Source organism: Ammodytes marinus (assembly GCF_949987685.1).
Source record: "Ammodytes marinus genome assembly, chromosome: 14".
NCBI lineage: Eukaryota > Metazoa > Chordata > Actinopteri > Uranoscopiformes > Ammodytidae > Ammodytes > Ammodytes marinus.
This window is the reverse complement of record NC_137218.1, coordinates 8263803-8276676: the sequence shown is the minus strand read 5'-3', so window position 1 is coordinate 8276676 and position 12874 is coordinate 8263803. Positions and strand designations below refer to the sequence as shown.

The 12874-nt window shown below is 39.5% G+C and overlaps 1 protein-coding gene across 2 annotated transcripts in view; it reads left to right on the top strand.

Moving 5' to 3' along the window:
• The window catches only part of dbn1 (drebrin 1), an 86386-nt gene that overhangs the window by 70213 nt on the left and 3299 nt on the right, over positions 1-12874 (top strand). Inside the window, exons 5-12 of one of the 2 annotated variants that reach the window (XM_080041178.1) lie at positions 536-679; positions 1073-1150; positions 4188-4339; positions 4908-4965; positions 5591-5647; positions 6393-6510; positions 11869-11994; positions 12393-12823. In XM_080041178.1, the coding sequence (XP_079897304.1) occupies positions 536-679; positions 1073-1150; positions 4188-4339; positions 4908-4965; positions 5591-5647; positions 6393-6510; positions 11869-11994; positions 12393-12823 (1164 nt within the window). Of the gene's footprint in view, positions 1-535; positions 680-1072; positions 1151-4187; positions 4340-4907; positions 4966-5590; positions 5648-6392; positions 6511-11868; positions 11995-12389; positions 12824-12874 lie in introns of both variants that reach the window. The other variant, XM_080041177.1, reaches the window with a different exon arrangement.

Here is a 12874-nt window from a genome sequence, read left to right as displayed (position 1 = left end):
GTGCACAGCAGATTGTTCACCTGGCTGAGTGTGTATTTTTGGATTTGTATAGTAGATAAAAAGATTGAGATTGAAGCAGAGGTGACGTTTTATTTATATATATATGTGTGTGTGTGTGTGTGTGTGTGTGTGTGTACGTGGGTGTGTTTGTGTGCGTGCATGCGTTCATTTGTGCATACGTGTGTTGAAGTGCAATTATTCTAAGTGGAAGTTCTGTCTCCCACACAGCTTCTAACATCAGATGGAGGGTGCTTTCAATGACCCCTTTTGGGATTGTACTACACACACACACACACACACACACACACACACACACACACACACACACACACACACACACACACACACACACACACACACGCACACAATTATGGATAACAAATGAGAAATAAATGCAGTAAATTAAATCAAATGTAGTACAATTCCCTGGACACATTGAGCAAAGTTATGAGAAGAGAAGTTAGGGTTGATTAAGCTTGTTTTCATGTGGTAACTCTCTCTCTCTCTCTCTCTCTCACTCTCTCTCTCTTTTAAGGGTGTGGAGGTCACAGTGAACGCCAGCAGTCTTGAAGACATCGACCCTTCAGCCATTGGACAGCGGCTGACCAATGGGACGGCAGTGGTGGCCAGTCCGGTCCTTAACCGCCTGAAGACCCAAGACAAAGAACACCCAGACGTGGTACGCAGAGAAATACACAGTTACACAGACTAGGCCCCATATGTTCATGACTGCACCATTACTGTGTAAATCCAATAGAAATAGTCTCTATACACACATTCCAACCAAAATTCAACCTGACATATTTATTACCTTCGGATGCTTTGGGGTCGCACACTAGAATGTTAAAATGTAATTACAGGCTGTCTATCAAATAAAGGCAGGGCTGCTGGGAACATTGTGCAGAACTTTTGACTTAATCAGAGTTTTCGCAAATACACAGAACGGCAAGCATCCGTGGGTTATTGACAAGCCGAAACCCACCGTTTTCCTGGCTGTAATGGAAACGTAATATCTCTCTACCTTCTCTCTCTCTCTCCCTCTCTCTCTATCTCTCACTCTCTCCTGATGCAGGGCACAGTGTACGAGAAGACCAACGCAGAGGTGGAAATGAAGAAAATCAATAGAGAGGAGTTTTGGGAGCAGGCCAAGGTAAGTGTGGACTATTATATAAGGAGCAAGGCAGAGTGTGTGTGTGTGTGTGGGGGGGGGGGGGGGGATTAAGATGGATGAGGGCAGAAAAAACGAAAAAAGGAGGAATGAAAAAGTTTAATCCTGTGTCCTTAGTCAAAAAAGCTTACTTCATCATTATTGTTTATTTGGGTCTTATCTACGTAGTTGTGTCCATCGTTTATATAAGTTGTGAAAACGTTGTACTTACTAACTAGCTCTTTATTCGTTGCACAAACTCAATACGAGTTGACTTGTTTTTTACTGATATGAATGATATCCAAAGTCTATTAAAATGACACAGGAGTTTATTCTTAATAGCTTAGGACAGGGGTTCTCAACCTTCTGCAAGCTGGGCCCCCCCAAAGCTGGGTCATTGCAGTTGGGCCCCCCCACCGACCCTGACACCCCCCCCCCCCCCCCCACACACACCACCCTACACAGATAGATAGATAGATAGATAGATAGATAGATAGATAGATAGATAGATAGATAGATAGATAGATAGATAGATAGATAGATAGATAGATAGATAGATAGATAGATAGATAGATAGATAGATAGATAGATAGATAGATAGATAATCTATTATTGTTATTATCACAAGGGCTAGGCCAGTGGCGCACCTTTGAGTTGAACATTGGGTTTAGGGTTGGGGTCCGGAAATTTCTTATATTTTAACGTTAAATTCTGGTGGACTTTAAAAGCTAATTATGAGATTGTATCAATGAGACACTGAGGAAATGTTTTTTTTTTTTTTAAATCTCCTTAGAAGAGAAGAAAATAGTAGCCTAAATAGAACATACACAGAATAAATTCTACAATAGGTATACCTGTTGTGAAAAAGCTTCACAAAACAAAGTCTATGATCAATGGGAAACACTGCTGTCTGACAACCCAGTTCAGAGAATGTTTCAACTATTGAGTCTTGGATTTGGAAAGTGGCCAGATTTAGCTCAAAATGCTACCTGCGATTAATGTGCTGTGCAGCCTGAACGCGGAGTTGTGTGTGTCTCAGTGGCGATTCCAGGAAATTTTGACTGGGGGTGGCAAAGGTGGGCCACAGAGCTAGAGTGGGGTGGCCATCGCACCTCTGAATGAATAGCATGTGATATGCTGTACAACCAATTCAAAGATGATTTATAATCCCAAATGCCCAAATCATGTTAGTATCCATTGTAATGTTTGTCAGAAAACTAAACCCCTGACGGGGGGTCTGGGGGCATGCCCCCCAGAAGATTTTTTTGTGTTTTTAACATGTAATCTAAGCATTCTGGTGCATTCTGGCGAAGATAATAAAGGAAAAAGTCAATATTTATTTCAGTTCAGATGAATAGTAAAATTAGCAAGACAACATAACTTGCTAGCAGCCAGATGCCTAACAACTGGACAGAGGGACGGATGACAACTAGCTTTTGACCAAATATCTTGCTAAAAAAATAAACATTTATTTATGAAATTCTGCCCTAAGAACATGTTACACTTGCTAACTACAAACTTACATTTTTTTTATTCAGATTTCAAAAATCTGCTGGGACACGTGCCCATACACATGCATGGGTGGCACGCATGTCACAAGCACACTTATGCTGTTTTCAAGACCTTTGCTGACCAGAGACCAGTTCTAGTGGCCACAGTCCTACCATTAATTCAGTACTTGAAAATTGCAAACTGATCTCATATCAGTGGATTGGAGTGTTTGTGTGATGAACTTGGCAACTACCTATCAAAAAAAGTTAAGAAAGAAAAAAAATACATATCTCTGAACTAGGCTACATATCAGGAAAAAAAATTAAATTACAAAAAAAAAAAAAAAAAGATTATTTTTTTTTTCATCCCCCTCGCGCCCCCCCGGTAGAGTGTCCGCGCCCCCACCGGTTGAGAACCACTGGCTTAGGATATAAAATATTGGTTGGCAGCTACAGCCAGAAGCTATTCAGTTTAGCTTAGCCTGGTTCTGTCCTAAACTAACTCAGTCCACCTACTGGCACCTTTTAAAGCTCACATATTAACACGCTTATCTTATTTGTTTAATCCGTACAAAAACAATGTGTGGAAATGACACATTGCAGTGTTTTTTGGGCCAGACAACTTCTTGGCTCTGATCGGTCACCAGAGGAGACTCCAGGAAATTAGTTTGCCTGCCCAAATAATGGTATTAATTACACGCACATTATTTTAGAAAGCAGCGTGTCACTTTTAAACTTAGGTCTTTGCACAGATTAAACAAACAACAAATGACAGGTTTATTGCTGGATTTTTTTAATCTTTGGGGAGAGCCAGGCTAACTGTTTCCAGTCAACTTGCTAAGCTAAGCTAGCATGGTGCTGTCTATGCCTTCATACTGTCTGTACAGTCATGAGAGTGGCCTCCATATTTAAATCAAACTCCACCAGAAAGACAATAAGCATAAACTATTCCTCTACTATTCCTTGAGGGTCAAATTAAATACTGTCTGTGATCCTGAGTTGTGTTCGTTCTTCACTTCAAATCGACTCCAAAGTCAAGCATCTCCGTCCTCCAGCTGTGTTGCCTTCAGCACGTTCAGACAAAATGTAAAATGACAGTGCGCTACATGGAGCTGCAGGATATTCACTGGATGTGTCCTTCACAGAAAACTGATATCAAGTTGAACATTACGTAAAACTAAACTAATTTCCACCCAAGCAATAATTCATTTTTAGACAGCAAACATTTTTTTTTGGGAAGACTAACTATGGTTTTCACCTTGTCAACCCCTAGCATCTCTTGACCTATAGATGAACTCAGCACTCAAACACAAATCCAGCGTCTTGCACTATTCCTCCAACTCAAAAAACAGGATGGATTTATTTTTTGCACCGTTTTTAAAGAAAAAAATACCAATGTTTCTCTGGTTCCAGGTTCATGAATTTGCTGCTTTTTACTTTTCTTTATATCATTATAAAGTGAATATGTTTGGGCCCATTTGAAGTCATAAGGCCGGAAATTTGATCTCCCGTTTTTTCGTCAAATTTTTCCGTGTTATTGTTCTCCCTAGCGCGAGGAGGAGGTCAGGAAGGAGGAGGAGAAGAAGAAAGTAGCGGAAGAACGACAGCGCTTTGAGGAGGAGAGGATGGAGCTGGAGAGGAAAGAGCAGGAGAACCGGGAGAAGAGGTACCGTGAGAGGGAGCAGCAGATCGAAGAACACAGGTACAGGCTACACCAACAGTATACACACACACTTCATCATTATATCGATAAATATAAGAAATGTATTCTAGGAATCACATCTGCAGAGGGAAAAACATTTCTCAAATTTCATCAAATTGTATGGAAGTCAATCCGTTCCATCTGATTTTTTTATTCAAAAAGCCATTGAATTTCTAGAACTAATTTTCTCTTTTATTTTTCAATGTTTGCAAATTCTGAATTAAGCATTTAAATTTTAAATTTTTTAAAATTGTGTCTGAATTTTTAAGAACATTTAAAAATAAAGGTTAACATGAGTTGTTGTCGATTTGAAGAATTAAATGAAAAGGTAAATAAAAACAGATACATAACTTCAGCGCATAAATATTCAGTGCTAGAATTTCAACAGCTTTTTAATTTAAAAATGAGATTATGGAACAGATTTTCTTCCATAAAATTGCTGTGTTTGGGTTTTAAACGTGTTCCCGTCCCAACCTTGTCATTATCTGATACACCTGGTTGAGATATCTGTTAATCATATGAAGTATTTTCCGGAATCTAATATCTGTGTTTATGTGTGTGAGAACAGGAAGAAGATGCTGGAGGAGGAAGAGGCCAAAGAAAGGTCGCGGACTGAGGCGGCCATGGTAAGTCTCTGTTTTCCTTCTATCCATCTATCTATCTATCTATCTATCTATCTATCTATCTATCTATCTATCTATCTATCTATCTATCTATCTATCTATCTATCTATCTATCTATCTATCTATCTATCTATCTATCTATCTATCTATCTATCTATCTATCTATCTATCTATCTATCTATCTATCTATCTATCTATCTATCTATCTATCTATCTATCTATCTAACAGTAAAGATAATATTTAAAGTACGAATATGTCAAGTCCTCAGAAATGTGCTGAAAACTCAAAGGCGTCTTCACCAATATTCTTTAGAATGACCCTGCTGCATGCATGTCAAGATTGCAACAGTCAGAATGGTTCACAACAAACATAAAATAAGCTCAATCCAAACCTCAAAACAAAATGGTTGGCCCCAACAAAGCATCACTTTCATTTTTTTTCCCATCAATTTATTTTTTATAGTTTTGTCTCTGTGGTGTTGATCTTGAAACATACGCAGTCTCTATCGCCCCTCGCTGGTGGCACCGTGAGGCCTTTCGCTTCAGAATAAAGAGATAGATTTGTTTGTATTCAGTCATGCAGGATTCATGTAGATTTTAAACCTGAGATCATGTGTGTTCTCTGCAGGCATCAGAGCCCAGCCTTGATGACCTCAACCTGGACAAGAAGGAGACCGAGGTGGAGGTGAGTCTATATTAACACCTAAAACAAAAGAAGAACTATAAACCATATCAAAAGCTACAGTTAAAAAACAACTTAACCTCTTAGAAATACCAGAAGAAAAGTTCATCACAACGCATTGAGATTTTCAGAAAGTGGACTTTTAAGGAGTTAGTGAAAAGATGGCACATATTTGGTCAGTCTGGAAAGTTAAGGAGTAATGATTAGAGAGAATAAAATACCACCAGTTTTGATTCATGATTTGGGATCAAGACAGTTTTTCAGGAACAGGAATTATCAGTATTTCATTGGCGTCTTACCCCGGAATCTTTTATAAGCTTTCCCAAATCATAGCCCTGTTAGGAAATACAGTAAAAAGCAATGTGTTTTGTAACTCAGAAATAATCATACCAGTTGTAACAGTTATATATAGACAGGAATATTACACCTACAGCTTTAGCCAGAACAGATTTCTAATGGCTTTGTTTTGACGGTGAAAAGAATAAAACCAGGACATCCACTTATGTTAAACTAGCCTTGTATTTATAAATAGTTTTTTTCCTGATACCAAACTGCTCCAAATTATGCTTTACTAAGTCAAACCAAAAGCCGATCATAAAGGAGAATTTATTTTTAATTTTTCAAGTATTTTCTCTGTTTTGATAAAACAAAAATAAAGCTTAGTATTACATTTAAATAGCTTAGTTCATTACTTGTTCATTGGGTTGAAAAAACAATAACAGTATATATTTATCTGTTTGTTTTCCAGGAGGCGAAGGCTATAATCGCTCAGCGGTCAGACAACCCTCGAGAGTTCTTCAAGCTGAAGGAGAGAGCCATGACCATCAGTGTCGTGGACACCTCGCCCGTCTCCATCCACAGGAGCGGTAAACAAGCTAAAACCTGCCAAACTATTATCTTCAAGGCTCAGTTTATTCTCATGGAAAAATGGTTAAAAAAAAAGGCTGAACAAAAATGAGCAGCTTAGAAGGTCTTTTGAAGACCCGACAACAGGGGTCTTACTGTAAATTACACTCTCAAATCGGAGCCTGTTAGGAGTTCATTAGAAGGATTATATTATTGCTTTATACATTTTGAGATCAAGCACAAGAGAAAGAAGGACCATCGACAAGGCAAAAAGCTTAACTCCAACGAGAGAAAGCTGTGTTCATCTTTCCATCTAGAGTATAAGAAATGTGTTTAAGCCACAGACACCTACACAACCATACGTTTTACATCATAATCATCTAAAAAAAAAATATATATATTAAATATATAGAGTTGATTTCCTTATATACTGTTTTATACAGATGAAGTTTTGATAAAAAGAAGTTGAAACTAAAATAAAGATAGTATTGAGCAGTACTATGTCCCAGATGGCGGATATATTATCATATATTGGGTCAAGTCAGTTTTATTTATACAGCCCAATGTCACACAAATCAGTATTTGCCTCAGGGGCCTTTATAATTGGTCAGCATAGCACCTTATTGAGCCTCCAGGATTGAAGGAGGGATTTGGCAGTGGGTGGGTGTGAGGGGTTTAATGACAACTGACATGACATTGTTATTTGTCAACTTCAACGTAACATTTTCAACATCTTCTCAGCTGCGGCTTCCTGAGAAAAACCAGAACTTAAATGTTTCATTCCATCAGAGGGAGAGAGACATGTTATTGTAAAAAGTGTTTTAAAAAGAATTCACAATGAAGAGAAAAGACCTTTAAGTTCCACTAGGATCACAGCATACAATAGTCACACACTGTCAAACCACCAGACTATCTCTTGTCTCAGTGTTGGATGGCTGCTTTAAAGCATTGGTTTTTTTAATGTGATTTTGGTTTAAATTTGCCCCTTTATATTGTTGTATGTTGTTTGTCTGCAGTGTTAGCGTGTGTCACTACCCTGCTAAAAACAGAGTCATAATCTTAGTGTAGAGGATGTCATTTAAACCAGCGATGGGTGAAACATGTCTTGTTTATTTTTTCACCCCCATTGTAGTTTCATAAATATGTTTTCAGTGACTCTAAACATGAACTACATTTTTTTTCTTCTTCTGCGATACAATATTCATAAACATCCACTGGTTCAAAGGAACATAAGTGGAAGTTAGAGCCCTGAGGGATCCAAAACAACAAGCTCATTTGGTTTCTGCTTAACTGCATGCTGTCTAAAGTCAGTGTGTTGAAAGCCACACTAACCACTTTTCTCTCTCTCTCTCTCTTTTCCCTTGCGGGTTTATTCTGCACTCATTTGACCCCACATTTGTGTTCACCATCCTCATTCCTTCCCTCCTACTTCACTCACATTTTTATTTCTATATTCACCCACTTCCTCATTTTTTGTCCAATGTGTTCTCCTCCTTTTTGTAATATTTTCTGGATATTTTTCCATCTCTTCCTCTCTTGCACCTCTCCACACTTCATGGGTTTATATGGAACTCTCTAAATTTGACCACAATCTTTTTTCTGTTTCTCACTTTTTCCGTCTTGGTGCGGAACTACTTGTATGGTGACCTCACATTCTCCTTTCTTCTCATCCTATTTTTTTCTGTCTTGTTTTCCCGTCTTCGTCCATCGTCCTCACATCTCTCTGTCCTGGTGCGTCGCTCCGTGTCTTTTGTTATATGTTTGTGTATGTGTGTGTGTGTGTGTTTGTGTAAATCTTCGTGTTCCCGGTGTATATGTATGTGTGTGTGTGTGTGTCTATTCGGCTGTGTGTCAACCCTTATAAACCGCCCAGGCCGTTTGGACAGCCCGTTCTTGAAGCAGCAGCACAGTCCCAGCAGCCCCAGTGCGACCCCCCCACCCCGGGGCGCGTCTCCCCTCCGCACCGCGCCTCACACACGGACGCAGCGCGCCGGTAGGTACCGCACATGAGCCAGAAAACAGCAGAAGAAGAAGAAGAAGAAGCAAATGGACAACGAAAGCTTGGTCGAACATCCCTCCCCCAGATACAAACTCCCCCATTCACATATATAGTGTATCTACTGATACAGTATCGAGGCTGAATAGCAGATAGTAAATGATAGTAATAGAGGATGAAACTGCATGTGAAATCATGGCTCGGAGTACATTACATTACATACACACTAATAGACCAGTTTTGATTATTATTCTGGTTTGATTATGTTTAGGACCTCATGAAACAGAAATAGGCATTTGATTTATTTTCTGGCATACATGATTCTAACATTAGCTTGGTTTCTGATTACTGTATGTATTGGTATCAGAAACCTGGTGATGCCGTGAGTCATTTCCAACAAGTTTGTCAAATTAACTTGATCAACTTGTATGACTATCAATATAGGTTTAGTACAAAAAAAAGACAATGTTCTTACATGAGGCTTATTGATTTTCACAACCATAATGAGGTCTTATAGAGGTTCATGAATCCAGGATAGGATTTTTTCATAAACAAAAACTACCAGAAAACTCCCAAAACCTGATTGGGAGTTTTAGGATATAGTGTAGTTACATTTCGAATACTCCACAGAGAATTTGTTAAAATTTCCAGAAGGTTTCTAGGTTGAAGGTTAAAGTTATTCTAATTATTATTTTCATTTAGATGAACATGCATCCGTTCACATGCATTTTCATCCTCTCAAGTTTAAGCCCAACATTTTCGTTCGGAAACCCCCCCCCACTTGGCACATGCGCACTTTCACGCCCTACACATCTGCGCACCAACCATAGGCACCAACCCTAAACTCCCCATACCACCTGCCACTGAATTTACCCTCCGACCCTGCCCTCCACTCCCCAACACTGAACAACAACATATTCACTCCCTGACTACTTTACGAAACAAGTAGTTCATTCTAATAATTGAGTCGGTTGATTTAAATATATTTAGTTTTCTTGTCAACAAATCCTAAAAGAAGACCATGAATGTAGTTGGCTATTTTAAGCATTAAGGCTAGCAGTTGATAAGCTATTGTTTTCTACCTACAGAACATTTTATTACTCAAACCTTTTTTGTTGTTAACTAAGGTAGTCACTATCAAACCTCTCACCTACGTTTAAGCTTGTGCTCTTCCTTACTAATGAGCTAACATGCTAACACTAACACACACTAGCAATTTGTTTATTGCTAGTACGGTAAATAATAAAATATCCTTAATGGCCGTAAACTATAAAGATGTTTGTCAGTTTGTGTGTTAGATGTGGAGTCTGTCGTCCCCTCAGTCTTCATCCTTTAGATGTTGTCCAGTCGGCCTCTGATGTTGAATTATTTTTGCAAATGGTTTTTATTACTCTTTTTACCATGTGTTATTGTTTGAATTAGCAAACAGGAAACTTGACTTGTAACTTAACTTCAACTCAAGAATCTCACAGGTTTTCTTTCACTTCCCTCCTCTTCTGATCCTCAACCTCATGCCTCTGCTCCTGGACTTCATCACCATCCTGCAAACATATGCTCCAAACACACTCACACACACACACACACACACACACACACACACACACACACACACACACACACAAACACACACACACACACACACACACACACACACACACGCCTCCTGCTGCTTTACCCCTGACCGATTGGCCAACCTGTGAGTGTTTGTGTATGAATGTGCGTAGTGACGTCATCGCGCTGTTCATCAGTAGTAATCGCTGTGTGTTGGAGTTTTGACTGAAAATGGCTCTTTGTCTTTTGAACTGTGTCAAGTTGATAGTTGACGTTGTATTGAAAGACCATAAGATGGTATGTGTGTTTTACCCCTTTAACACTTGCTGATCAATTTCCATAGCACATGTTTTTATATCGACATACCTTCCTCTAATTAACCTCTGACATAAAAGTTATAAAAGCGTGAATTCAATTTGTTTGGAATTGGCAGAATCAATCAACAAAGAAGACTTTTCTTAACAACTATACTCACAACTGCAGTACCAAAAAAAAAATACGAACTCAAAAACAAAAACATTAAGGAAACTTAATTTTACCTGTTTTTTTGTTCACAAACCCGTGGGGAAAATGCTTGGGAAAATGATCAGGTTTATGGTTCAGTAGTTAAAGGGCAAACTCATGCAGACCACCTTTATGATCTGCAGTGTTATTGCATGTCTGTAGGTGCTGGAATGGCAGATATAATTATGGGTGGGCAAAAACCCAGTTAATCGATCATCACTGTCCCTAGCTGAGAGCTAAAGACATAAACATTTCTTCACTAAATTCTTCCATTAATATGAAATGGCACTGACACTTTCCTGAACTGGTTTTCGTTACTAGTCAAAGATCAATTAATAAACACTTTTTACAGAAATTCGCTCTTAAAGCACCTGTAACCCCAAATTCAGGTTTTATTTGGATTAGTTGCATCATAGTAAGCATCTGAAACGAGTTAGGCATATTTATCAATCTTTTTGTCATTTAAGTTTGATAAACTCATATAATTAGGGAGCATTCTTATGCCACAGTAAATATTTTGAACCAATCACGGCAGTTCTTTGCCTGAACGTTCAATAAAAACAATGACTGTTGCCATGGCAACCGTTCGATACGGCCACGCCCACAACGTCCTGTCAAACGGTCTACAGAGTAAAAACGCTGTTTTTTTATCTAAGTTTTAAAATGTTTGTTTTCAATCAGATTTTTGTAAAAGCTTTTTAAGTCACCCAACTTTGAAAAATCATAAATTGATTTTTACTATTTTAGACAAGGTTTCCAGAGGCTTTAAAGAGTAAACTTTTTCGACTACCAGGAGAATTGGAGAACCCACTCATGCAAAACCCCCGCAGCCGGGCCTGATATGAGTTATTATAACAGGGTCACGCTTCTCAGTCAACCATTTGTTTACAGTCAAAGTGACTCTGTTGTTATTCATCTGTGGTTCATCGTGTTCAGGACCTATGATGATTATTGTTCTGGTCTTTGAACACAGCGTCTGTCTAAAACCAGCATGAAATCATCGAATATATAAGAACGTTTTCATTGTGGAACGGATTCTCTCAACCGTATCTCACGCCGTGTTGTTGTTTGTCATAATGAGTTGTATTCGTGGATGTGGTGCCAGCTGTTACTGTGACTCTACCACAATGTTTCCGTATACATTCATGACATAATAATGAATGTTCAGAGGATATCTGATGGCTGTTTCATGACTTGCTAGATTGTTGTGATGGTGTCTTGGCTTTTTGTTGACAATTTGACCTTCAAAGTTGTTCTAAGATCATTTTCTGGTGGAGACTTTTGCTCTGTAACTTGTGGATGTTGTTGTGCCATTCTGTCTCTGTAGATGAAAATGAAAATGAAGCGAGCACAGACGGTTACATGTCCGCCAAGTCGCCCATTCCTAAAATAGTCACCACATCCATCAAAGAAGACTTCAGCCGGGAGGAGGAGGACTGCAGAAATGAATGGGGTAAGAGTGAAAACGGCAAATGTCACATAATCGCGTCGCAGCGTTGGTTTCACAAACAGTCTTCTTGAGGACACAGTCAGTCATTGTAATCCAAAACACCTTTTGTCAAAATCAATGAATATCTACTCACCATCCACTACCTGTCGTGTAGTTTGTGTGAGCTGAAACAATACGGATACGTTGATTAACTGTTAGATGTTTAGTTAATGTTCAACCAAGGGTTATTAATCATTAACATTTTCAAGCTGTTGATAGCATTAGCTAAGCTTTAACTAAGAGTTCATTAATGTAGCCTTATTGTGAAGTGTTACCATAAAAACACTTCACGCCAAGCTTTCGAGTTAGTTTGTTGAACTTGAACTTGACTCATAAGTTTGCATCACTCTTTTCTCTAGCAGATTCGGTGCCAAAACAGGTGCAGGAGTCGACATCCACCAAGCCCGTGCAGAGCGTGGCACCGCAGGCCCGAGACTCCTCCGGGTTTGACGCGTGGCAGGCGGGTAACGACAGTCTGGTTAACCTGTGGGACAGCAGCTCTGGACCTCAAGACAAACCCTCCAATAAGACGTCTAATCTGGTGGACCTGATGGGTGAGTCTGATGCCCCGCCTACTAGCGCCACCGCCAGCGCTAAACCACTGCCTCTGGTCAGCTTCGATGACATGATGGACAGCACATTCTGCGCGGTCCCGGACGACGACCCCTCCAGTCTGGTGGACGTGACGGCCTCCGATGCCATGACCCTGAGCTACCAGCATGCATTGCAGCACGCGGCCGGGGGCGCTGGACAGCTGACCAACGGGGAGACGCTGCTGAAAGAAGGGACTCAGGTCAGACAGGGCGATGATGATGATGATGATGAGAATTCAAATGGAGGTGCT